The sequence below is a fragment of the Anguilla rostrata genome, chromosome 13 (genome assembly GCF_018555375.3).
Source record: "Anguilla rostrata isolate EN2019 chromosome 13, ASM1855537v3, whole genome shotgun sequence".
Lineage (NCBI taxonomy): Eukaryota > Metazoa > Chordata > Actinopteri > Anguilliformes > Anguillidae > Anguilla > Anguilla rostrata.
Window position 1 is genome coordinate 27,313,688 of NC_057945.1, and position 25,870 is coordinate 27,339,557.

Consider the following 25,870-nt stretch of genomic DNA (forward strand, 5'->3'; position numbering starts at 1 on the left):
GCGGCAGCTTTGTCTGCGTTCCGCTGCCCCTGTTTTTTTTATTATTAGGGTTTCTGTAGCGCTGTAGCGTGCTGTCCTGAGGCTGATTTGTGTTTGCGATGTCTCCCCGTGTGCAACCCGCCGCTGCTGCCCGCGTCTCCACCGAGCTCCTGGCAACGGATAGCTCAATTACAGCCGTAATGATGCTGTCGGGGGCTCGCAGCCCGACCTTGGGATCGGCGGGGTTTTAATCAGGCCGGGAACGCCGAGATATCCTCGAAATTCTCCTCCAGACGGAAAATTGCCCCTGCTTGGGACGGCCGGAGCGGAATGCGTTATTAATTGCGAATGGACAGGAATATAATCCCTTTAAGAAGGGCCTTTTATGGGCGCGCCTCGCGCTGCGATGCGGGGGGGGGGTGGGAGGTTCCGGAGAACAGGCGGCGCTCCTTCAGCAGCCGCGCCTCGCACCGCGCTCTGACCCCTGCAGCCCTCCCACGCGCTCGCGGAGAAGGTCGCTCCGACGGCCGCGGGCCCCGTGTGCGGGTTTGTGCGTGGGTGCGCGAGTGAGTGTGTACTCGCGTCTCACGAGAAAAAGACTTCTCACGAAATGTCCTCGCACCCGCACAAACGTGAGGGAACACCGCTGGGAAAGTGTGGAAGCCCCTGTGAGTGTGCATGTGTGTGTACACGCTTACGGTGCCGCACACGGTGTGAAGACTGTTTGAAGAGTGTTTAGCAAATTGCATCACAAGTATTCATCGCTTCATCACTTAGAACATTACAATATAATATCTGATTGGCAACCCACATCCAATTTGGCAACACTGCTCACGAGAATGTAGCGAGCGAGAGATAAAGAGGAAAAAGGGGGGAAAAAAACAATGGAGCAATGAAAAAGTACCAATGAAGCAAGCCTTGGTTTCCAATTATTAAGAGAACACGTAAGCTCTGCTTGATCCTCCAGCTGAACAGCTTGCCGTTATTATATCAATTGTGTAGGAGCCGGTGTCTGGAAATCTGCTTTAAGCCAGATGCAGCAGCTTGATTCCAAACGATTCGTCACATTAATGCCATTCTTGTAGTGGTCAGAGTTAAAAACTTGGATGAAACCCTCCTACACACACATTTTAATGGCTTTGGCTTTCTGCTAATGCAAAGATTCATTTATTTGGGGAAAACAGTGCTGCTAATTAAGTAATGTTCCATGCTGAAAAAAATGGCTCCCTGCGTACGGCAACGGTTTGCATATTAAATAAGGAGATACGCAAGCGGCCATCGGTGAGACAGCTGCTTCCCCCGCAGGATTAAGGAAAGCTTAAGGCCACATATGGAACGGGAGCGCATGCCTGGCTCCTGACAGCGCTCGCGCCGGCCAGGCCTGCTCCACTTCGGGCGCGCTCCACAGCGGGAGGACCGGGCCGAACGTGTGGCCTCTCTCAATCAGCGAAGGGAGAGGACGCGAAAGCTTGCTCTCCGTCCCAAGGGGAGGAGGAGAGAGCGCTCCGATCGCGCCCGCGCGCTAGTCTTTATGCTAACGAGATGACCTGTCAAAGCAGATACTCATACAGCATCCGCTTTCCTCCGCAGACAGACGGACGGGCGAATCCACGCGCAGAGATGCAGACACGCCCACGCGTAGTCTGCAGGGTTTCGCGCGAAGAGCGGTCGAGCGGAGCGGCTGTTGTTCGGTACCGAGCCCGCGGTGATTAAAACGCCTGGTTAAACAACGTTTTCGCGTCCCGATGAACGCGTAACGCGAGAAACCGCAGCAGACTGCCGCCGCGTCGGGCGACCTTGTGCGTTTCAAACGCATTTATATTTAAGCTATGAAATTCGCACACGGAACGCGGACGTGTCGCGCGGCATTCGAGTCGAGCGCAGCGACCGCTTCGCTTGCGGTAGCCCCGAAAAAGTCAGCGCATTGCTGAACAAACGATGCACTGTAAACTAATGAAGTCGAGGTTTCCTGGACTCTCCCAGGACAAAGGAGTCAGCTGTTTTCTGCCAATTATCCTAATGACCAGATGGGACGGGACGGGCGCCCCAAAGCCGGGGCCGTGGCACCTCATTAGAGCGCGCAGGTGAGGGGTCCCCCAAGCCGCCGTCCTCAGCACCCCGCGCTCCGGACGTGACGCGAGTGACAAGCAGCGGCTCTGGGATCCAGACGCGCGTCGGGAGAGAGCAGACAGGCTGATGTCCGCGCTAGTGAGAAACCGAATAGAGTGAGGGAGCGCGTCGAGTTCCCCGCTCTCCATTGTGATGAGCACAAACGCTACATGTAATCCATAACCTGACACTGCTTGCCTCGATCTGGCAAATGCCAAGCCAACCGCATTCTCTGCTCGTCCTGAAGGGGGCGCAGAACGGCCCCGGCGCCTCAGCGACGCCCGCCCCCTGTACCCACCTTCCAGGCGGACCACGAGGGGCACCTTCAGCTCCAGCTCGCGGCACGCCTTGGTGATGCCGTTGGCGATGATGGCGCAGTTCACAATTCCCCCAAATATGTTCACCAAGATGGCCTCCACCTGCAGGAGGACAGAAGAGGAGCGAAGAAAGAGACAGAGAGGGAGAGAGAAAGAGCAAGAGGTGGGGGAGATGACAGGAAAGGAGTGGAGAAGAGAACAGAGGAGAGGAGAGGTAGAGGAGAGAGAGGGGGGAGGAGAGGTAGAGGAGATAAGGGGAAGAGAGGAGAGGGGGAGGAGAGGATCTGTTTTAGTCCCAATACCCATCCATCCCTGAGCAGCTCCACTGGACTCACATCACACATCATTAGTTTACACATCAGACCAGCCAGGGAGAGGATGGTTATAAAACCTAAAACGCTGGAAATGCCACAGTAATACTGCATTCTGGGCTGTGCATGCTATTCATCTTTTATAAAAGAGATGGGCTCTTCCATTCCAGGAGGGCCCTCTTGCATGCAGATATTTTATCTCCACCAATTACCATGGCTCCATAATTAGCTGTAAACCAATTCCAGCTCACGTGTGCATTTGATCATGGAAAAATGTTTTAGACAGGGACACAATTCCATTTGAAAGCACACACTCCTTGTTCAAGATGTCAGTGAACTTTTGAGATGCAAGGAAAAACAGATGGCCACCTCTTAGCAGTTGAATACAAATACAAAATCAAATAAATTTCATTTGTATAGCCATTTTCACAGAAAACTGTCATAAAGACACTTTAAAAGAGTAGGAGAACAAGAGCAAACAAGAGCAAAACCCTCATACGAAGGAGAGAAAAACTCGCAGGATGGGAAGAACTCTCTGGAGAAACCCAGCCATAGAGGAGGAGCCTCTGGCCGGGCTGATGTAAAGTTGGGGTAGAAGGTATGTCACAAAAATGAAATGACGGATCTATCACAGTAAATAAAATGGGTTGAGCAGGTAACAGTTGAGACAAAAAACTAGCTGGAACAGCAATGTCCAAATAACAATCTAGGGCTTCAGCTGGTGGTTTCATCAGGACCATTCTGTCAAGATCTTCACAGAGAGGGATACTGTGGTTGATGTTTCCTTTATTTGGGCAGTTACCATATATATATACACACCTCAAAGCCACCTGAATTCTTTCCTGTCTGGCTGCCATGTCAGTCTGAATTCAGTGGCACTAGCAGATGACATGTACATTGGACCTATGATACCTAAGGCATACGTGATGTGCTCGACAGCATTTTGAGAAAGATTAAAAAGGTGAAGAAAATGCAACTGAACCGCATCCAGTAAATAAGGGGTTTGGAGAGCGCAAGGTCAGAACTGAACAAGTGTCAGGAATGGCCTGCGTCTCTCCCCGTCTCGGCTTTTGGAACTGCTCTCCAGAGGCACAAACAGTTAGCAGCCCAAAATGCATTTTCTGACAGATGCCAGGAAATTTGGGCTGAATGTGACTGAAGCACCAGGCAGATATATTACACACAGACGTGCAGGAAGGGGAACCTACTGCAGTCATTATGAATAAACCAAAATGAAGAGACGGGTCAAAACTGAACAGCTGACCCATACCTCTCTGTTCTGAATAATGAATTTACGATGAGTACAGAACGGGACAGGCACAAGGGCTTTTTGATTTTACAGCAGAGCTCTCGTGCCCCTGGGTCACCTGTTCCCGGATGTGAGCTCCGCCTCTCTGATAACGTAGCTAAGGCAGCTCTTTCAAAGCTTCAACCTGCTTAACACTGCAAACCAACAATATACTTTCCATATTTGCGGAAATTGAATAAATAAACACCCAAAACATCTTCAGTCTCCAGAAAAGGCAGCTGCCAGAAACTCCTGGAAATGGTCCAAATCACGTTGTCTCATAGTCTTATGAGGATCTGAATGTTTCTTTAAGGCCAAAGTGGAGACAAAACAATGGAATGACTTGAGCACACGCGGGTTAATTGCACAATACAGGTGTAAACTCTTATGGGCTCACTAATAAAGCACGCTTGACTAAAATTAATCACTAATTTAGATCTGATGACAAGGTAACCTTAATAATGCGTGTAAACCTCTCCCCCACTTCCTGTAACTACAGTTTGTGGATGAAGTTTATCTCCTAATTGATTAAACAGTTGTCAGTGCAATGTTTCTCAATTTTGACCACAAGACTAGCTTAAAGGCCATAGCGAGATACTGTGTCATTTAAAAGCCTAAAATTACAAGCGGTCTACACGACGGAGACAAAGAAATCCACTGCTGTAAAGCCTGTTGAGGATTTACTGTGGCCACTGCATTAAACAAACACAATTACATTTCTGCTGAAAATGATGAAACAGAACCACACACAAATGAACATTTCAGTGTGCTACGGAGCGGCTACGCTGCATGCGAGAAGCTTACACGTTATAATCGCTTGGGCTCAGTTTTCCTGGACCCCGGGTTAGATATCTGCAATAATCAGCCAAGTAATTACTGCGGGCGGTTCTCTGAAAAGTTAAGACGACAGGCTTAAGTTTGCAGATTTATTTCTAATCTGCTCTAATCTGTCAGTGGTGCTGCTGAGGGCTCGAGCAGTGGATTCTGTAATAATGATATTTACACGGCACCATCGCAGCAGCCTCCGCCATTTACAATGACTCGTGTCACCGGCTCCCAGGAAGACGACTTGTTTTCCTCTCAAATTAGGAAAGCGCAGCAGATCTGAGAGCGCACGGCTCGTTTTGTGTGTTTTTAAGAGACGCAGCTGTCTACTTCGAGGTGTTCATCATTTCCCTTCAAAGCATTCACCCTTATATAAAATATTATTCTTTTTGAGAGGCACACGCTGAATTGTGATGCAGAATAAATGTGCATTTTCATAATATCTGAGATGACAATAAATATAAAAATTAATTCAATACTTAATTTCACCAAAGTGTAAATGCGAACCCAGTGGTATTTTAGGATTAAATCCACCACTGGAATATCTGACTCTTGTTTCCAGAGCTACAAAAAAAGGCCATTTTCTCAGAACACATCTCCTTGCTGACAAATCCATACATCAGAAATCAAGATGGCTGCTCTTCAAACAATGATTCATCAGGTGCCAGGGTGGGTTAAATCCACGCTTTGGGTGAGAGCAAAAGACAGATAAAATAGTAATCCCTCCGCAAACACAGCCAGGCACATCTCAAACACATATCCCACACTCAAGAAATGTGTTCACAACACTGCTTGAACAGACACTTTGTGGAACGTGTACTCATTGGGGGAATTCTCCCCTTCTCTCCCTCTCCCTTTCTCTCGCTCCCTCTGTTAAAATACCTGATGCGTTTCCCTCCGTATTAGCCGCGCGGGCTGCGGTGCGAGTGCGGACGGCGGGGGCTGCTGGCCAGGGCCGTGCGAATCAGCATTTGCGGCCCGTCTCGAGTTTGCGTTCTGGGGATGAGTGAAACGTCTCTAACGCTTAGTGACAGGCAGGCGTTGGACTCCGGCGGCTGTCCAGCCAGGGGGCCTCCTGGAAGAGGAGGGATTGAGGGGGATTTGATCCGCTCCTCCTTCGCCTCCCACCGATCCCGGGCTATCTACATGGAGTGCAAAAATTAGGATAAAGGACTCCTTATCTCGCTGCGGCACACAAATCCGGACGGCGATGTGTCTGGCATGAGATTTTGAGACAAACTGGCACCAGGGACCCTTTCCAGAGGCAGGGATCACATGTTAATATGCTCAAATACAATGCTGTAAATACACGGCTTATCCATCCGCTTCAACGCCATTTGGAGCTGGCTGTGACACTGATGACAAAAAGAACTTGCTGTAACAAACTGAAAAATATAGCACACCAATTCTCTCCTTATTTTAGCTCAGTACGGGCAAACAAATGATTGTTCTTCCACCAGTGGGTTCTGGGAACGCAGTTTACTGCAGTGAGACGTGAATAAATCACATCGGGGTTAAACCTGTCACTGAAACCCCCCGTGTTTGTAAATGAATGCGAGCGGCCAGACGCTGTAGAGGGAGACTGTTTTCATCGACGGCCACTCTTCATCACTGTCATCCGTGAGTGACACCTGACAGGCCAGAAGCGCCGCACTGTCCACAGCTCCCCCTGTTACACCACCGCGCGCTGCGATGTCCTCCTCTCAGGCCACAGTGTACTAACACCTTCAGTTAAAGGCTAGTGTCCTGCTGCTTAACCCCTTTGAACCTGCGCTGTATTCACAGATGACTGTACCCCGTGCGGGTCACATGGCCAGGCCGGCACTCAGAAGAGACAGCATGAAGATAACACCTCTGGCAACCGGGGTGTGATGGACACAGCCCTCTGAGTGAACAGCATGGGGGTGGCGATGGCATCGTGAGGCGAGGGGAACCAGGGAGGGGGATTTTAAACATAACTATTCTTTACTTCCTTAGCAGGCGCCATTATGGAGTGCCTTACACAACTTATGTTTTCACCATGTATTGAGAGTTTAAAAGGCCAGATATTGGCGTTGTAAGGCAGGCCTGGACGTGTGGGTCCTCGCCCCTCTCTCTTCGCCCCGGTGTGGTAGCGTTCGGTTCAGATACCGCACCTCCCCCGCTCCGCGGGACCCCAGCGCACCTTGCCTCCCCGCCTCCGCCCACTCCTCCATCGGGCCTTCATTAACGCACTCCCACACAGCGAGGGAGTTCACTTCTCCACTAATATTCAAGATGAGCTCATTCCCTCCGCAGTTCAGTCTCCAATCCGATAAGGGCAAGGGGTGGGAGGGAGAGGGAGCGCGTTTAACTGGGGGGCCGCCAAAGAACCGAGGCACCAAGACCCCGCTGCAGCCACGGCAAAACAACAAAGGGCCTACTGCACAAATAAATTAACGGATGTTTATTTCCTGGTCTTGTGCGCTCATGCTATGAGTGAAAATCAGGCCTCTTCATTCCACGCGTTGGACCACGTTCGGTTTGCCCCGCGGCCTGACCGCACCGCGTGTGGTTTCCTGCCCGCGCCAGTAGCCAACCGACACGACTTGTGTGGCTTTCACAGATAAAGACCGCGCTGGGGTGCTGTGGGCTACAGCCGCTGGAGTGGCTTGCTGAAAGCCATACAATCTATCCCACACTAGAGGGCAGAACAGCTCAACACGCCAGAGAGAACCTCAACGCAGCGCTCGCCCTCGTTGCTATTTATACCACATTTTCAATTCCAGCTTTATTGAGCACCATCATATTTCTTCCACTCAAGCATTTCCTATTGACATCTCTGTATAAAAATGATACATACGATACATATTAAATGATTTATGTATACATATACACAAGTAAATGCATTCATAAAAATATAGATGAACAATATCAGGCTGTTCTACACTGGAACACCACATATTATGGGTAAAAAATGAAAATGCAAGCAAAAGCAGTTTCTCCATAAACTTGAAGATCATTTCAGGAGACTGACACTTAGGCCATCTCAGCATATAAACTTTAAAACACACACAGTACCACACACTTGCGTAACAGGATGCTGGTGTGCTGCACTGCCTACCTGCTGTGAAGGTTTGGAACAGGTGCCAGTGTGCTGCAGTCTCTACGGCGAGATGGACGTCAGTGTGCTGAAGTACTATAGTGCTATAGTGAGGCATGTGCGTGTGTGCACTAGTGTCTATAGGGTGATGAGTCAGTGTGCTGTACTAGTCTCTACACTGCAATGAGTCAGTGTGCTCTGCTAGTCTATACTTCGAAGTAATAATTGTAACTTAAGGCTTTATATAAGACAAATTATGTTATTATAAATAATTGGCTATCAACCTCAAATGAAATGTAATAGTGGTTTTCTTCTAAAATATGATTCATTGATAATTCATGAACCCGTTTCCTGTGATAGAAGGAAACCCTCGATTCCATCTCTGCCACAGATAGGTCTGGAAGGTGGAATCATATTTAATATCGTAACACTACAGTGATGTCTCTACAGTAAAATGAGTGCCAGCTTGCTATTGTTAAGTTCCTATAGAGGGAAGTACGCCAGTTTGCTGAGTTTGCTGTAGTAACTGTGTAAGGTGAGATGAGTGTCAGGGATGAATTCAGAAAAGGACTGCTCTTCCTAGGAGATGCCAAACTAGTTACAATGAAAAAAAAAAAAAAAGTATTCACTATGGGATTCATTAAGTGCAATGGGTCAAAGTCATAATTAATGGCCATTCTGAACTGATAGCAACAGAGCAACCCTTGGCAGCTGATACATATGTAATTTTATATTTGCATATGCGTTTCTTGAGTGTCCATAAGAAACAAGGAGGATACTGTGTAAATGAAGCCAATTAAGCATTTTAACACAAAGAGGTCTGTGCTAATTATGCAGTGCTATTAACCAACAAAAAATAACAACAGCCGGTGATAATTCCAGAAAGAACGTGGTTGCCTAGAGTAAGTGTTCTCAAAATTACTCATGCCCAACCCATTTCCATATTAACTCATTCAAGGCACCCTGACCAAAAATTTAAACCATTTCATTCACACTAAATTTTAGAGATGATAATTACTGTGCAGACACACCATCAGCCTACCATCATAAACATTTAGAGTGCAGTATTTTATGTACAAAGATGAAACTGTCAGGCAGCTGGACATCTCTTCAGTGAACGCTCCTATACAGCACCCTCATAAACACACGCATACGTCTTGCTTTTCCCAGTAATGTTTATCGCTGTTGTCACGGCTCTCATTTGGAATTCATTCTAGATACTTTCTTCCTCACCGTTAGGTTTCGGGAAGTTCAGAACTGTACCAGAAGACATCCTCTTTGATAAATGCACTCAGCGCAATTTGGCTTGGCTGCTTGATTAACAGATGTGCATTAATATTACTGAGAATTGATCACTGAGGTTTTGCAGACAGCAAGTACTACTCATGTGCAGAAACTCTCCCTTCACTGTGCTACAGTTAGGTTTCCATAATGACTAAGGATTATACTTCAGGACTGGGTAATTCTGGTTTTGCTAAAAAATATTGAAGTAAATATTTAATGGTGAAATATTACAGATCCATTATTTAAACTTTTATCCAATTTGGCCGGATGTATTAAAACATTTACAATGCAACATACACATTCACACAAACATATTTTTGAATTATTGTGAGTGCGAGAATCGCAATCAGGAAGCATCAAAATTGTTTGAGGTAGGTTTACCTCAAACAATTTTGTTTTCCAACGGTATATATTGTTGCATTCATACTATAGTAAAGACATACATAACTGAAAATGGGAAAACATTTTCTTTAACTATAAAAATATCAAATACATTTCAGAAATTAAGTAAAAAAATTTTTTTTTTTAAATCAGATTTTTATAAAAGAAACCACATCAAATAGAAATATGCTGATGACTTGAATCTTTTAGAAATTAAGCAGGGCCATTATAAGTTCACTTATTCATCCGGGATTCACAAATATTAAAATGTCATACAAATGAGATCCTAGCAGTCCGTGCCTGAATACTCCATCGAGGTCAGAGGTCATTCACTTCAAAATCCTGAGCTTTGCTGTACTAAAGGGCTTTTGAGGGGAACCATTGGAAGTCACAGTAAAATTGTAATATTTATTTAGTATAAGGCCAGCAAATGATTCATGGAAATTGTTGTAGCAGAATGGTTTTCAACAAGAAACCTAGATTTAAAAAAATAAATAAATAAAATACATGACACATGACCGACATTCTATATTACCAACTGCTGCAAGTAGCGATTATGTGGGGCCAAGCACTAGCAAAATATACATTTGTATAAAACATAGGTTTTACTATTTACATGCAAAGTTGATTGCTTTATGCCACGAATGTATACCATTATACTGTGACTTGTCCTCCAACTAGATTCAAACTGTCCACCTTGGGTCTCATCAACAGTACTACCAAACAGACTCTGACATCGACTGACCCAATTACAAATTAGATTTACAAATTTGCATATTGTGAAAACAGCAGCACAAAGTAGAGAATTCAACAAATATATGAATTCTGCATAAAATAAAAATAAAAAAACATAGGTTCCATAGATTATTCAAGACCAGTTTTACTGGAATAACATCGACAGTTTTTCAAACATACTATTACTTTTTTAAAAGAACATAAGAAAAAAAGCAAGTTAAGTATTGCTACTTCTAGGATATCCACCTTTCGTCCATTTTCTGATGTGAAGAAAGTCATTCATGGCATTATTTTATGACAGCTACTGTACAGCCTCATTTACCATACAATTCATTAGCCATCCAGGACAAGACTAGCTTGGATTCTGACCATGACAGGCATAAGAACTCACATGACCCTGTCTGAACTGGCTCCCAGCAGTCTTAAGAATAGTTTTTTATCATTTTATTTAAATTAGTTTTAATGAGTCAGCTCCTGATTCTATCACTGACCTTCTAACTCCATACATAAGTGGGCAGCAGATAAAGCCCAATAAATTCCATTGAAAACTTTGAAAGTAAAAACTAAATAATAAAACCGCTCAATAAAACCGTTCCTGGAGACACCAGAGCCACTGGGTTTGTGTCTTCCTTTTGAAATTTTTTTTTTTGCATTCTTTTAATTTCTACTTATTAATGTTATTTTAGTCAAAATTTAGGCTACTTTATTTTACCTCATTTTAATCAATTATTATTTTTTAATAATTTCAGGTCCATTTTAAGAATCTATTGCTTAAAATTTATCTTGGGTATTCTTATCCTTGTCCTGTTTTACTATATACTTTTATTACCATTCTAGTGCCGCAAGAGCAACAACAGCAGCAGCAACAGCAACAACAACAGCAACTGTTCTGTCATCTCCTCCCATGGCCTGTCTTACAACTGCTATGCTGATGACAGACTAGTTTTCTCTCCTTCCCTCCCTCTGATAAGCTGTCTATCATTGCAGTGTTGTGAAAAAAGTATTTGCCCCCTTTTCCCCTCCCGTAATGGTTCCAAATCTTTTGACAAATTTTACATTGGACAAAGAGAAACTGACCAAACACAAAACATTTTTTTAAAATTATTATTTCATTTATTTCATTTAAAAAGTCATGAAACACCCATATCACCCATGTTCCTGCCTTGCTACTCTCCCATGAATCCCATTTCTACCCTAGTCCCATTCTTATTGTGGTGTCATGAACACTAAGCTGAGGCTAAAGAGGCCAGCAGTTCTTTAGATGTTCTCCTGGGATCTTCAGCGATATCCTGGATGAGTTGTCACGGCGCCCTTGGAGAAATTTTGTCAGGCCGCCCACTCCTGGGAGGCTTCAATACTGTTCCAAGTGTTCTCCATTTGGAGATAATGGCACTCACTGAACCACAGTGAAAGTCAAGGAGCCTTAGGAATGGCTTTCCAACCCTTTCTAGACAGATATATTTCAACAATTTTTTTTCTAATCTCTTCTAGAATTTTCTTTTATCGTAGCACAGTGTGCTTGTAGAAACTCTGTGATGGCTATTTCACTCGGATGGTGACATTCAATATGTGATGTTTCGATTCAACAGGGCTGTCTGCAATTAAGCCTGGCTGTGTTTAATCAGCTGAATCTAATTAAATTTGGTTAATTGGTTGATTGAGTAACTAAGGCTGTAATGACTTTTTCCCGTGGGTGATAAGGGTGTTTAATAACTTTTTTCATCAAATAAATTAAATAATAATTTAGAAAATGTGCTTTGTGTTTACTCAGTTTCCCTTCGTCTAATGAAATCATTCAGTGTGACAAATATGCAAGAGAGGAGGAAATCAGAAAAGGGCAAATACTTTTTCACAGCACTGTCTTATTATATATTATATCCGCTGCTGTTTGTGTCCTACATGGCTCACTCTATACTTACAATACCAACTCTCTTTAATGGGAAAAGGAAGCCAAACTGGCAAATGGTATTGAAAAAGTAGGAAGGATTTGAACTGTGTTCCAGAACTAAACTAATGAATAAAATTAAAAGCATGGGCAGACAATAAGTCAAACCATGCTGGCAGCACATTTTCAAAGACACATTTCTGTGTACAAATGTCAAAAAAGCAATGAATGCATACTGTATTGAGTAACAAAGCCAGAGAAAGGTGTGATGTCTAAAGGTTTCTTTCACACCTTTCCAAAAAAGCACCTTTAAAAACTATGGGTGCCATTTCCCCATGTCTACACTTAATCTCCTGCAGAGCAAAACTGAAAATTCTCTCTAAATGGCATGCACCTCTGTAATATTTGCAAGAAAAATCTAATTGTATCGTAAAACCTTGTACTGTGTTATGTGTTATTACATCAAATATTTGGCGTGTAAGAATACGTTTATAAGTGCTTATATTTGTTTAGAGCACGAGGAGAAATGGCGGCGATGGTAACATGGTCAGATTTCATTTCTTTCCCTCTTTCTTGCCTCTCTCTTTGGCAGCACCTTATCAAATCTGAGGGGCTATTCATCCCCCGGCAGACAAGTCCCAGGCTTTGCTATTGCAGAGACACAGAAGCCCAGGAGAGCCAGGCTAGGGCCTTGGCTCCTATTGAAAGTTGGGATTGGGCCTGGTGAAGGGGATAAGAGGGAAATAATTATCCGGCCTGTTGAAGCATGACAGCTCCTCCTCACCCAAAGTGAAAAAGATGGAGCATTATGTCAAAAATCTGCTACAAACACAGACACATCTTGACATTGGCATCTGAGGTTTCAGTTCACGTTTTGAGAAAACTTGAAATGCACAAGCTGCCTTCTCCTCCTACAGTTTGTGTATATATATATATATCTGCACCTTGGTAGACATACATGCTGGCACACGCACATGCATATGTAAAATACACATGGAAAAAAAAAAAAAAAACTTGTGTTGATTGAAATGCAAGTATTTGTGTGCATATTATCACATTCACACAATTAGTTGACTGGCCTCGTGCAATAATAGAGGGTGACATGAAACGAAAATGAAACGCATTTGTCCTTGTACGTTGCTGACAACTATGACAAGGCACAAAGGCACACACACACACATACACTAGAATACTTGTCACATTATTCCTATATGGGAAGCTCTGTTAACACTGGAAAACAGTGCACTAACTTAACCACAATGTCTACGTAAATTCATCTTGAAGGGTTGGACATCACAGAATGACGACAGCATTGCTTGGTTACTGGAATTGAAACCATCAATATGTTTCCCTTTATAGCCTTCATTCATAGTGGTAAGGACACATATATGCATGCACACACATTGCATACAGAGTATGAACCTCTTTAGGCGTACACATACACACACTTGGAGCATGATACACACTGTGGCATTGATATAGCCATCGAGATAACAGGACCGGCCGTATACAGTACAGCAGACCATCACTCGAGCTCACAGACGTATGACAAGTTTACGATATCCATGAACTCTGACCTCTCCATCTTTGGTAAAGGGAAAGGATATTGTTCTTGGACAAAGGAGAAAAAAAAACCCAATAAAAAATCTGAGATGGTTTGTGGGAGAGTGGTCTTGAGGGAAGGGTGGGAGTCTGTGGTTTCTCTACGAATTGATAATCAAACCGGTCATTTCCGCTTCAAGGTCTTTCTTTTTTGTGTTGGAGCTGCAAGGTTGTGAACTGTGACAGCTGCCTTGCCGAAGCCCACTGCAGATGAGTAAGACAGTCTTTTCAGCTGGCCAGTCATTCAATTTCCACAACACAGTGGCCATAACACCCAAATAAAGGCGATTGTATTTTGAAAGCACACACACAGCTTTGACTGCATTCTGAAACACATGCACACAAACAGGCGTGCGCACGCACGCACACACACACACAAGAAAATGAAAATAGAACAACTTAAATTGCTAGTATATATGTGTTGGTTATTGTACATACTTCTTGAACAATACAAAACTATATTTGCTTATCCTGCTCCTACAAGAAACAGAACTGTGGCTCTGCAGTATCACAATTCTTGTGAAAAAAAAAGTTGCCAGCTATTAATATCAGTACTTATTTGAAGACATCTTTATAATTGTTTATATATACAGAACAGGTGATTACATCCACTGAAGCAAAGGAGCATCAAACCACATTTTTAAGCCTAAAGAAAAGGTGTTCCATGTATCAGTTTCATGGCACCCAGACTTCAGTGTACAGAATGCATGTTTATGCTCCCTGTGTTACGGACACAGGGCTGGCATGGCATCGCCCACGAGACCCTGGCACTGGCACTTTGCTCATTACAGATAAAGGTGGCCCTTCAGTGAAGTGCACAGCACGCTTCACTCAGCAACGTCCCAATTGGTAGCATAACCCCCCTGGAGCTTTATGGAGCTTATAGAGTTACACACACATACACACATCACACATCACACACACACACACACACACGTATGCACAGACACACACACACACATCTACACGCACATACATACCCACACACACACAGACACACACACACACATAAAACCAAACCGATAAAATGCTCTGAATGAGAGGCAAATGAAATGAAGAATATGAGAAATGTTTCATTGGCAGGTTTTTAAAAAGGAGGCTGAGAAGCCCTTAGAAATGTTATAGGACTCCCGTGAAGGCTCCTTTCATGTGGTCAGGCTGCAGGCAGACCAGGCAGTGAATGAGGGATTGAGAGCAGGAGCGGGAGCGGGAGAGAGAGAGAGAGAGAGAGAGAGAGACAGGCAGGAATGACACGGTGTCAGATGAATTTTACATCTGACAGACATTTCGTACACACACACATCATTTTAGGATTGTCCTGCACGCGTTTTACACCAGGCTCTATTCGCAGAGATATCACACACCCTGCATTCAACAGAAAAACACACCTTTTGAAGCTGACAAGCTATTCATTCTGTATCAGTGAGCGAGATATCATCAGTGACAGCTAAACATAAATATTCTTCTGTTTCTATGAGGGTTAATAGACGCCCATCAGAGCATGCGTTCCAGGAATAGGCAATAGACACTATTTCTGTCGGGAAGAACAAATTCCTCACCTGGGAAAATTATAAATAATAAAGATATGGAGTTAGAGTACATGACCTTTGGTTTTTAATGTATTTTGCCACATTATTATAATTTGTATTATTATTATTATTATTATTATTATTATTATTATTATTATTAATAATAATAATTATATTATTACTTGTGAAGAATTTTCAGAATTTTCAGATTCAAGGCCAGTGGACATCTGGATTGGCTTAAATCACACTTGGCCCGATGCTCAGTGAATTTTAAGAGGCGTTTCTGAAGCTTCTCGACGCGTCGTAGCAGATCCTCGCTCGGCACACGCGGTCGACGCCAAACCTCGGAGAATTAGGCTGATAAACAGCATTAATAATTCAGCCTAAACACCTTGAGAGGGCAGACCTGAGATTGCGTGTACTGTACGCCTTTCTAAAATGCGAGCCACCAGGATGCTGCATGTGCCCCTCAGACATCTCCCCTTTCAGTCATCACCATATTCTACCACAACACTATCTGGTCCTGCTCCTCAGGCTCCCGGTACAAAACCGCTTTATTAGATTGAAGGAATTCATAATAGCGCCGAATGGCATATATAATCACCTCTGAGACTCAGCACAACAAACTAGTGCTGCATATAAAAGACTACATTTTCACTTTGTTCATAATGCTGCACGGCCAATCAAATTTAATTTATTCTAATGCATTCACACAGAAGGTCAATTATCCAAATGATTCTAATTCTGACTGCACCTGATCTTGACAGCCAATGAGCCATCTAAAGGGCGTCTGTGCCTTTAGTCCTGGGAAGCGTCCCATTTGCAAAGAACAACTTTTTTGTAATGCGAACTACACGTGTCACCGCTTGAAGGAAACTTCAGCAAAATAATAACTGTAGTGAGAAATTAACACCTGAAAAAGGGTTAATAAGTAACTCAAGTAATTGAAAATGAAGGTAGTCTGTTGGACATACATGTACTACAGCACGTACATGATGCACACAAACCAGCTCATCAACAGTTCCTATGAGGCTGAATTATAAATGTGTGGTACCTCTACAAACAAACTAACTAACAGTAAATAAATAAACATAAATCCCTGATCAGTTGTGCTCACAAACAGCAACCTTTGGTGTACTTTAATCCAATACAGAAACGGAGAAAAATACTACATTAGGCAATCAAGGCCTTTATTTCCAGCAACAGAATTAACATTTTTTTTTTTCTTTGTTTATAAAAATGTTTTTTTTTTTTTTCCCCAACACCCTGAAAACCATGTTTGAGCCAACACACACTGTTCTCAGCGCTCGCCACATTTGTAGTACATTACATTACATTACATTACATTACAGGCATTTAGCAGACGCTCTTATCCAGAGCGACTTACACAACTTTTTACATAGCACTTTACATTGTATCCATTTATACAGCAGGATATTTACTGAAGCAATGCAGGTTAAGTACCTTGCTCAAGGGTACAACGGCAGTGTCCTTACCCGGGAATCGAACCTGCGACCTTTCGGTTACAAGCGCAGTTCCTTACCCACTGTGCCACACTCCGTCCCTTAAATCTTTCTAATGAGAAAACCCGCACCAAAGTACCGCCGGTTAAAATATGAAGAACGATACCTGTGAAGAAGAGCCCAACGCTTCCTCTTGAAGCTAGATTTGCCTACTACACTAACCGCGGTGAGGGATCACACAGTCAACATGGGGAAGTGGAGTCTCGTTGCCCAGAACAGCAGTGAGAGAGAAAGAGCTGTTGTGTCTGTGATCTGGCGCTGGTTGGCGGTTCTTAGAGACTCGTGTTTTCTCTGTTTCAAACCAGCGTGAGAGAGCCCTGCCATAACAAGCTCCAGCATTTTCACACAAACAGCTGCGTCTGCCAGGCATGTACACGTACAGTCAAACGGAAAAGTACTGGGACACTGACACAATTTTTGTTGACAATGAGTTAACAATGAATTAACGACGAGATAAAAACCCATAAATAAAAGGTGACGGACAGCACTTCCACCTCTTATTCATAGTATGGAGTACGGAGCCAAAACAACCAAAAAATGAGTCACTGTCACACTTCACCGTGTGCACGTACAGGAACAACACACGCGCGCACACATACAAAAGCACACGCACACACGGACACACACATGCGCACAGCAAAGTGTCACTTCCAGCCTATTTTCACTTGAGGATATATTTAAGGAATCTGAGAGACAGTAATTAAATGCCAGTTTTAAACTCACAAACAGCACAGACAGCCATGGGGAACAAACAAACAGCCACAAAAAGGCATAAATCATCACTGCTCAATGTGAAATATCTTCCCTTCCAAAAAAGTGATAATATAACATTTCACAGAGAACATATTTGTAAAGCCTCTATTCATAACCAGAAAAAAAAAGTAAAAATACTTTTTTTTAATGGGGAAGGAACCAAATAACTCACTTTTCTGGTACTGTTTAGCTTGAGAAGCAATTTAGCAGGGGGAAAATAATGTCTGAAAGCTTTAATCCTGATAGATGGAATGCTACTTTCATAGTGCATTTTCCCTTTATGGGAGCCCTCTAAAAATAGCCCTTTTAAGACCATTAATTTGTTACTCATCTGTACGAATCACTGAATAACGGCATTTGCTGAAATGCTATGCCTGCACTTTGGTGTTACTCAGTACAGACAAAATGGGTAATTTAAAAATTGACAGGGTGCATGTTGCAAACCTGCCCCAAGCACCACCTCTGCAGGGTTTTGGGGGTCTCACTACACCACTGACATAGAAATGAGGACAAACAGATGGGGGCAATCAGGACCTTGTTTCTGAAAACTAGACCCAGACTCATACAGGGACTGTATTTAAAAATATTCCCTATAAAACATGCAAGTCCTCGTGTGACCCAGTCTGGTGTCCGAGTGCCCGTGACTTCTCAAAAAGTGAAGCCAACCCGTTTCTCTGCACTGAAGAGTGAGGAATCCGTTAAAAAAAAAAAAAGAACCTCGGGCCTGGCTCCAGGGGGATAACCGATGTCTCCCGTCAGCAGACGCTAAAGACCTACAGGCTGCCTTTCTAATCTGCGTAACACCGAGGCATATCAATTAGCCATTAAGCGTTAGCCCAGGTATTAGCGGGATTAGCACGCGTGCCTCAGCCCAAAGAGCACAGCCGCCCGGAATGCTCCCGCTAGCCCCGGAGAGCCAGGGGCCGCGGCGGAGAGCCGTCCGGCGCCCGGAGACGGCCGATTAAAAGATTGTTCCTGGGCACATTCGAGCAGGTGGAAACATCGTCTCCATTCCCCAGGGCCCGCAGACAGTGGCCTTGTTAATGAATTGGTTATTTGCAGGAGGATCAGGAGCCGGGGCACCACTCCAGAGACCGATTTTCCATTCCTTTTCCCGGCTGAGGTCTGCTGTTTTGCCCAAATAAACATTTAACCCCCCCCCCCCCCTCCCCTCTTACCCCCTCCCGCCCTGCTCAACCCAGGCTGTGCAGGGCAGAGCGAAGCCTTCCTGAAGATGAGCTCCAGTGATTACAGACACAGACAGTTTTCTAATTATTCTGTCAAACATCAATCACAGGGTGATGCAGGTCCTTCTGAGCGCTGATGGACACTGTAATCACTTCTGTACTTTAAATGGAGAATCGCTGCTCTGTGGCGGACGGGTCCTGATGGATGCTGAAAAATGGAATTGTAAACGGCTCGCTCGCCCGCCGGCCCGACATGCCCGCGCGGCCGAGAGCAAGCCCCATAAACCCGCGCTCACGTGCGCGGGGCCCATGTAGAACACCGCAGTCCGCACGCCAGAGAGCAATCCCCACCTCTCTGAGCTGGCTGTGTGTACACGGATCCGTCACGTTAACTACGCACTGCGCAGAATTTACCTCGAACTGACATTCTGCCACCAGAGTACACGTTTCTGTAAATAATAAAAAAAAACAATCTTTAGTGGACAAAGAATATGGTTCTGCATTGTTTGCATGTGGTTTCCATTATGAATGGTGCAGTGTAAGTGTGAACATCCCTATATGTACAATACACATAATATAAAATACTATCTTTGTTCAAAATACCACAGTTCCAGAGGAAAAGTAGCTGAAGGTTATGACCTGTGACTTCTGGAGAGGTCTTAACAAGCTTGGCACAGGTATGGGGGTAGCACTCAGAACATTTGGATTTTGAATACCGGATGCGGACACAACCACACTGAAGCTAGTCTGAAAACCATGTACTGCACATTATGACCTTAAAAACACACCCTAGATAAAGACTATAAAGAGCTATACAATGTACCTGTAAACGTTATGGCACACAGCACATCAGGAAATACTCTGCCCTAATGCCTTGCGTATATTATACAGTTGGTACAGCAGGGGTCCCTCATTTCCCCCTGTCATTCACAGTATATATTTAATGCAATTTTTGTAAGATGGATGGATTTGCTTGATAACTATTTTTCACTGCCATTGTCCTTTTATTCTTATACACCATATACAAATATACCTTAGATGCCAAAGGCTGCACAAATCTAGCGCAATAATAAAGCTATGTAATGGAAAATATTTAATTCACCAATCTGTAATGAAAACATTGTGTCTAGTATTTATGAAATGAATGCTCCATTTACTAACAAAAAGGCTTTGGGGTACTGTACGGTAACATAACATAAACATAGCTTCTTCTCATTGATAAAGAAGCGGATTTGTTTGCCGCATACTGTATATGATAGCCTGACAAACGACATTCGTCCAACAGATGTCACTCGGTCAGCCAGGGGAATACTGTACACACAGATGAAGATCTTGTTTCCATAGTGGTTTATCCCAAAGGACACTTCCTGTAAGTTTTCCTCATAAATGCAACCTTGCAAGAACATTTTAATTGATACTAGTGCTACTGTAATTCCTCTCTTCGTATTGATGGAATCCCTGGTATTTCCCCTAGGTACAGTATACAGTCCAGCATTTCAGCCTTCAAATATATATGTAGACATAACACATTTATCATGCACTGACAACAAAAACAACTTGTATGCCTGTAATATTAAACGGAAGTTAAGATCTTTTTTTACTTTGGAAATGTTTGCAAGTTGGAGAAAAGTTGTGTTTATATACATATACAGTATAATCATAATGTCAAGCTAAACACTATGTTTTTCACTACATCTACTAAAAGCTTTATGACCGATCGGATTTATTTCGATGTTTTAGTCTGAAGCAGGGCCATTATGGGATCCAAACACAAGTTAGACAACTAAGTACCAGAACAGAGTAGACAGGACCACTACAGACATCTAGTGCACAAAACAAGTCAACAGCAGAGTATTAAGTGCATAAATACAAGACATAGTGCTCTTAAAAATAATCCAAGTATTAATGCACAGCTACTACCAGTACTACTACTAGCAGAGGCAGAGGTAATGTTGACTGACAGTGCTCTGGTAATGTGTGGCAGACCTTCACTCTTCTGTTAAGCCACGTGTGCAGAATTCCACTGTCAAATACTAAGCTGCCTGCTTATTTCTCTCATGTTCCTAATGATAGAAACATTTCAATTGCGGTTGATGGTCTTTCCATTAAAAAAAGTGAAGAGGTGTACTGATCAGAAATGTGCCTCATAGCAAATCCAATTATAGTGACAGTAATCGCTTTGAACTGCAGCCAGTGTTGTTTAGTATACATGACACATTTCAGCCGGTGAGAAAATAGGACTGAAATGCTGTTGAAATTGAGGCAGGCGGAAAATGTCGGTAGACACTGAGTATATCCTGTGTCACTGGCAATCTTTTAGCCTTTTAATCTTCAGACTTTTGAATATGTTATTTCAGTTTCACAAAATATCTCTCATTTATGCCATGCAGTGCTTACATTCCAACTGTGTTCCTTTGTAGGCACAACACATTCACTAAAAGCCCAAATTACACACACAAAATGCGTTCAATTACAGAAACATGCCAATCAATACAATGTTTTTACTTTTTTTAGATAGAGATGTACTATATGCAAAAACTGGAGGGAAGCCATACCATAACCATATCCTCTTTCATCATACCATACTAGAGCTCATCACACTCATTACACCATGGCTTCAGGGCCTAATGCAGACACTAGACTGGTGCAGTAACCTAACCTGATTTTGGGGAGGTGCATTAGAGCAAGATGGGATGACAAGTGTGCAACAGATGCAAATTGGCAGGAGGGGGGAAATATTGTTGAAATCTTTTTCAACGATGTTTCGCTGGAATCAAATTTCAAAGGCAATAATGCATTTTCAGTACATTAACTGCATGCAACTGAAACATTAGCTACCTCCTTATGGCTCAGCTTTTCCCGGACATCTCTGCGTGCTGACCCTGCTCCACGTGAGATGACTCCGTCCTTTAAAACACTCTGCTGGGAATGCATCCCATCAACTCACAATGTTCACTAGATGCACTGGTGGGCACTGAGTGCAGCGCAGTGCGTATAGCAGGGCAACAGAGATCTTCAAATTATATAACAAATACTTCTGACTGTACTATGACTGTAGTCATAGCACTGACCTCTATGTATCTGTATGAGGAAAATGATAGAACAGCACAACCTTTTTCACTTTGTGTCTTTTCATCAACTGTTTGTGCGTATATTTTTGGTAATGATAAATACATTCTGTTATCACAAAAAAAAACAAACAGACCAAAAATACTTATCTATTTTTTTAAGGGGATTAAAGCTTGCTCCCATGCCATTACTCTGAGTGATGTGATTCTAATAGCCATTTTGCAGTCCCACTTTTGTCAAAGGTATACAATTCTGTAGAGCAAATCCAGCTTCAGTCCAAAAAGAGCTTAATTCCTGAAATAATGCAGAAATGACTGTAAAAAAAAGTATTTGTTTACATTCAGAATCTGCCATTTGTACAAATACATAAGTAATCAAGCAGCATGACAGTGTCACCCAGTGACACAAACAGCTATATTATTTCCTTAGATTCACGCTTGAAGGGAAAGGAAATTAATCTTCCTAATACCTAATACTCTTAAAGCAATTAAAAAAAGAAAAGAAAAACTAGAGCCCTGGCATAATCAATCCTATAAGCACCTTCAATGCTCAAATAGTCATTCTTTTAGGTTGAAATATTTCATAAATGTATTTGTATATAATTACTGAATTGAGCAATTACAGGAAAGGTAGAGCAGAGCTTCCAGAAAATGTTGGGGGACAGAAATAATTATTCATTAAAAAAATTAATGTAGGTGCCTGCAGAATTTCCTCCCTGATGTAACAGATTATATGAAGCAATATGATTATGAAAAATTTATCAGTACCTGCTATTGGATAAAATTCATTTCACATTTCATATGATCTGATTTAAGATTCTCCAACTAGTGTGAAGGAGAGGTACAGCAGTACTGTAGTTTAACCACAGTGCCTCACACCTAATATATATATATATATATCAGCCTTCATCTCACACAGTTTCTACAATTTTTGAATTTTAACATCACAAATAGCATGGTGCAGAATCCTAATGACGAACAGCGACCGCAGGGATCGAACCCCAGGAAAAGAAAGAGGCCACACTGAAACCATGCAAGACACATTGTTAAAGGCAGCCATGTCCCTCTCCAGGATTTGAACTGCTGACCCTTCTGACTGCTATCCCTGCGCTTTACCACCTTTGCCAAACAGCAGCGTCTATACATCAATAAGAAATACGATTTTAAAAGCAGTCTGAAGCTGCCATTCAACATAATTTGGGAGCCAAAACTGTCACCCTGTCTTGGAAAAAGCAACATGATTGTCATTTTATCATTTATGTGCTAAGCAGCACTGCACTTACTGGCATTTAACAGAAATGCCAATATTCATGACAAGTTGGTTAAAACCAATAAATTATGACTGCCCAAAAAGAACATAACCTTGCAGACCGTTGAATAGGTTATAAAGGAACTAAGACAGGTACACATATAACACATCTGATATTAAAGAGAGGGCTGAGGGGTCAACTGGTAAGAATCATGTGTAGTGGTAACAGTCAATAAATAAAATTGAAAAAGATAAATCTTGTACTCTCAAAAGTAATATTTAGTATGGTAATATACTGCGCGGCATAGCAAATGTCAATTATGAATACGTGTTCCTTCTGGATGGGAAGGCCCGGCTATTTGACTGCTGTCCTCTGCTGTTTGGGACAACTGTTGACATGACAAAACGATTCATAAAGCAATACAGGTAAGAGAATGGCTCAATTAGCTCTACTCCGATGCCAGATCCAGTATTGATTTTCTCAGATGAAGAATGACAGACAAGAGGTTTTTCAATCAGGCTGCTCTTTGTGAAGCGATGACAGTGTCCAGCAGAGAAGAAACTCAATTGGGACGAACTGAATAATCGAGCCGAAAACACGAACGGCAGCGGGACATTCCTGCACACGCGTATCTCGGGGAGCGGGATGACATTGTGACGAGACCGGCGTCTCACGACTTATGAGGAACCAGACCCGCGCTCCACGCCCCGCAGCGGGGCTAAGACCAGCGGGTCCCTCCGATGCACCGGGGGTCCCTCGGCAGCAAAATCCAATTACAAATCAACCTTCAGGATGCGGGGACAGAGCAGAACAACAACAACAGCAACAATATGAATAACAAAACAAAACAAAACAAAAACTATATATCCAATGAGGTTTTGCCTCTGGCAAAAACCTAGCCTGATTTCCCCTCAGGCATAACAAATGAATTCATTATTTGAAGATTTTAGAGTATACTTCATAAGACATAGGGCACCATTATTATCCACTATAAACGTATTATATTGCTTTTGATAATCATGATGTCATAAAGACCAAAGCTTTGTGTTCTCCCTCTGGGGCCATTGAACATTTGTTTATCTCAAAGCGTAAAAACACAATGTGGATCCACACCAAGATACAAATAAAAATAATAAAAAATAAATAAATAAATCAGGAGAAAGCGTTGGATGTAGCATGCATTTATAACTCTTATTTTTTAGTAATTGGATACCTCCCAGTCATACGCATTCAATCGGTTTAACTCTGCCGTTTTTATACTTTATTATTATTACTATTAGCCTGCTTGTCAGGGATCTTACCGGAGGCTTATTTTACCCCTTCTATACAACTGGATATTTACTGGAGGAAAGCAAATCATGTACCTTGCTTGAGGGTTCAACAACAGCACCTCACCTGAGAATAATCCCAAAAACGATCTGATCATATCTTCAGTTCATACTAGCAAGGCCACACTGTTACACTCTATAAGATTACCATTGAAGCTAATGCAGGACTTCTTGTATTTTAGAAGTTTGTTCAATTTGTCAACCGCACTGCTTGGAACTTCACATCTGTCTCTCGACTTACAATTAACGTTCTTGCATATGAGCAGCAAACATTTAACTCGAAACAGATTATTTATTTATTTACTTACTTATTTACTGTCGGACAAGCGAGGATTAATTAAAAATACGTTTATCTGAATCCAGCGGTTCCAACAGCCCTTGTTAAAATGTTCAGCACTCTGAATACTGAACACAAGTGGTATTGCATGCTAGAACACCTCATTTAACCTACATATAAAATATATTTTACGTGATATAATTTAATAATTATTGTTGAAAATGAAAATGATCAATTAAATCACCATATTCATTAATAGGTCAGTCTACAGTAATCTAGTGGAACCAAGCAACAAGTCAAAACAAACTATATCAGGTACTAAGATTAAATAATTTAATTCAAGAAGAAGCAGTCAATTAGAATAATGAATTGAAATCATATTCTTTATTGAATGCAGGCTCACTACTTCTAAATTACAAAACAGAAGACATTAAACAAAGAATTAAAGAGAGAGACTGATAAATCAGACTTTGTTAAAGTGTTACTCTCTTCCAGATTCAGCGGCACACCCGAAAGGACACAAGCTAAAAACACACAACCAAGGAACCACCACCAAGGCTCAGAAACCAACTGCAGCACAACACAACTTTTTCCTGTGGCCATCTTAAATACCTTACCCAGCATGGCTTGAGGATGTTTGCCTTATTGGGTGTGCTAAGTTAAGGTGTGGAAGGGAAAGGGGGGGGGGAGAGGGAGGCCAGTCCTTGTCATGTATGACTGGCCTATCTAAAAGCTGACCGTGTACTTATTGATTGAAGTGAACTTACATTGTTGGATGCAGGAGGTGGGAGCCATAGATCGCCTACCTAGATTAGAGTATCAGTGGACTTTAAATTGCCCCAATTACATTTGCTTTGATGTTTGCGGAGGGGAGGGCAGGCCCGATTCTTAGAAACAATATAAAATTATATCCAATTCACTGTTTTACTCTCTAAGGCTGTAATCTAAACGCTAGATATCTGATAATATATTTAAACACAAACAGGCACATGCACCCTAACAGGTAGGCTACATGCCAGAGTTGAGTCCCTCACCCACAGTACACGGTTACGTTTCATTTTTTGTTTTTTTGCTGGCACAGATCAGAGGAGGCTGTTTTTCAGAGTGGGGGAGGAGCGATGACCTGCACGGGGCTCGCTAATACGACCCGGCGGCCGGACGCAGAGCGCCCTCGCGAC

General features: G+C 42.8%; 1 protein-coding gene across 1 annotated transcript in view; it reads right to left on the reverse strand.

The window, feature by feature from the left end:
• Positions 1-1,880: 1,880 nt before the first annotated feature.
• Positions 1,881-25,870, reverse strand: part of suclg2 (succinate-CoA ligase GDP-forming subunit beta) — a 93,505-nt gene continuing 69,515 nt past the window's right edge. Inside the window, exon 10 of the mRNA XM_064305069.1 lies at positions 1,881-2,507. Coding sequence (XP_064161139.1) covers positions 1,896-2,507 — 612 coding nt within the window. The 3' untranslated portion in view covers positions 1,881-1,895. The remainder of the gene's footprint in view (positions 2,508-25,870) is intronic.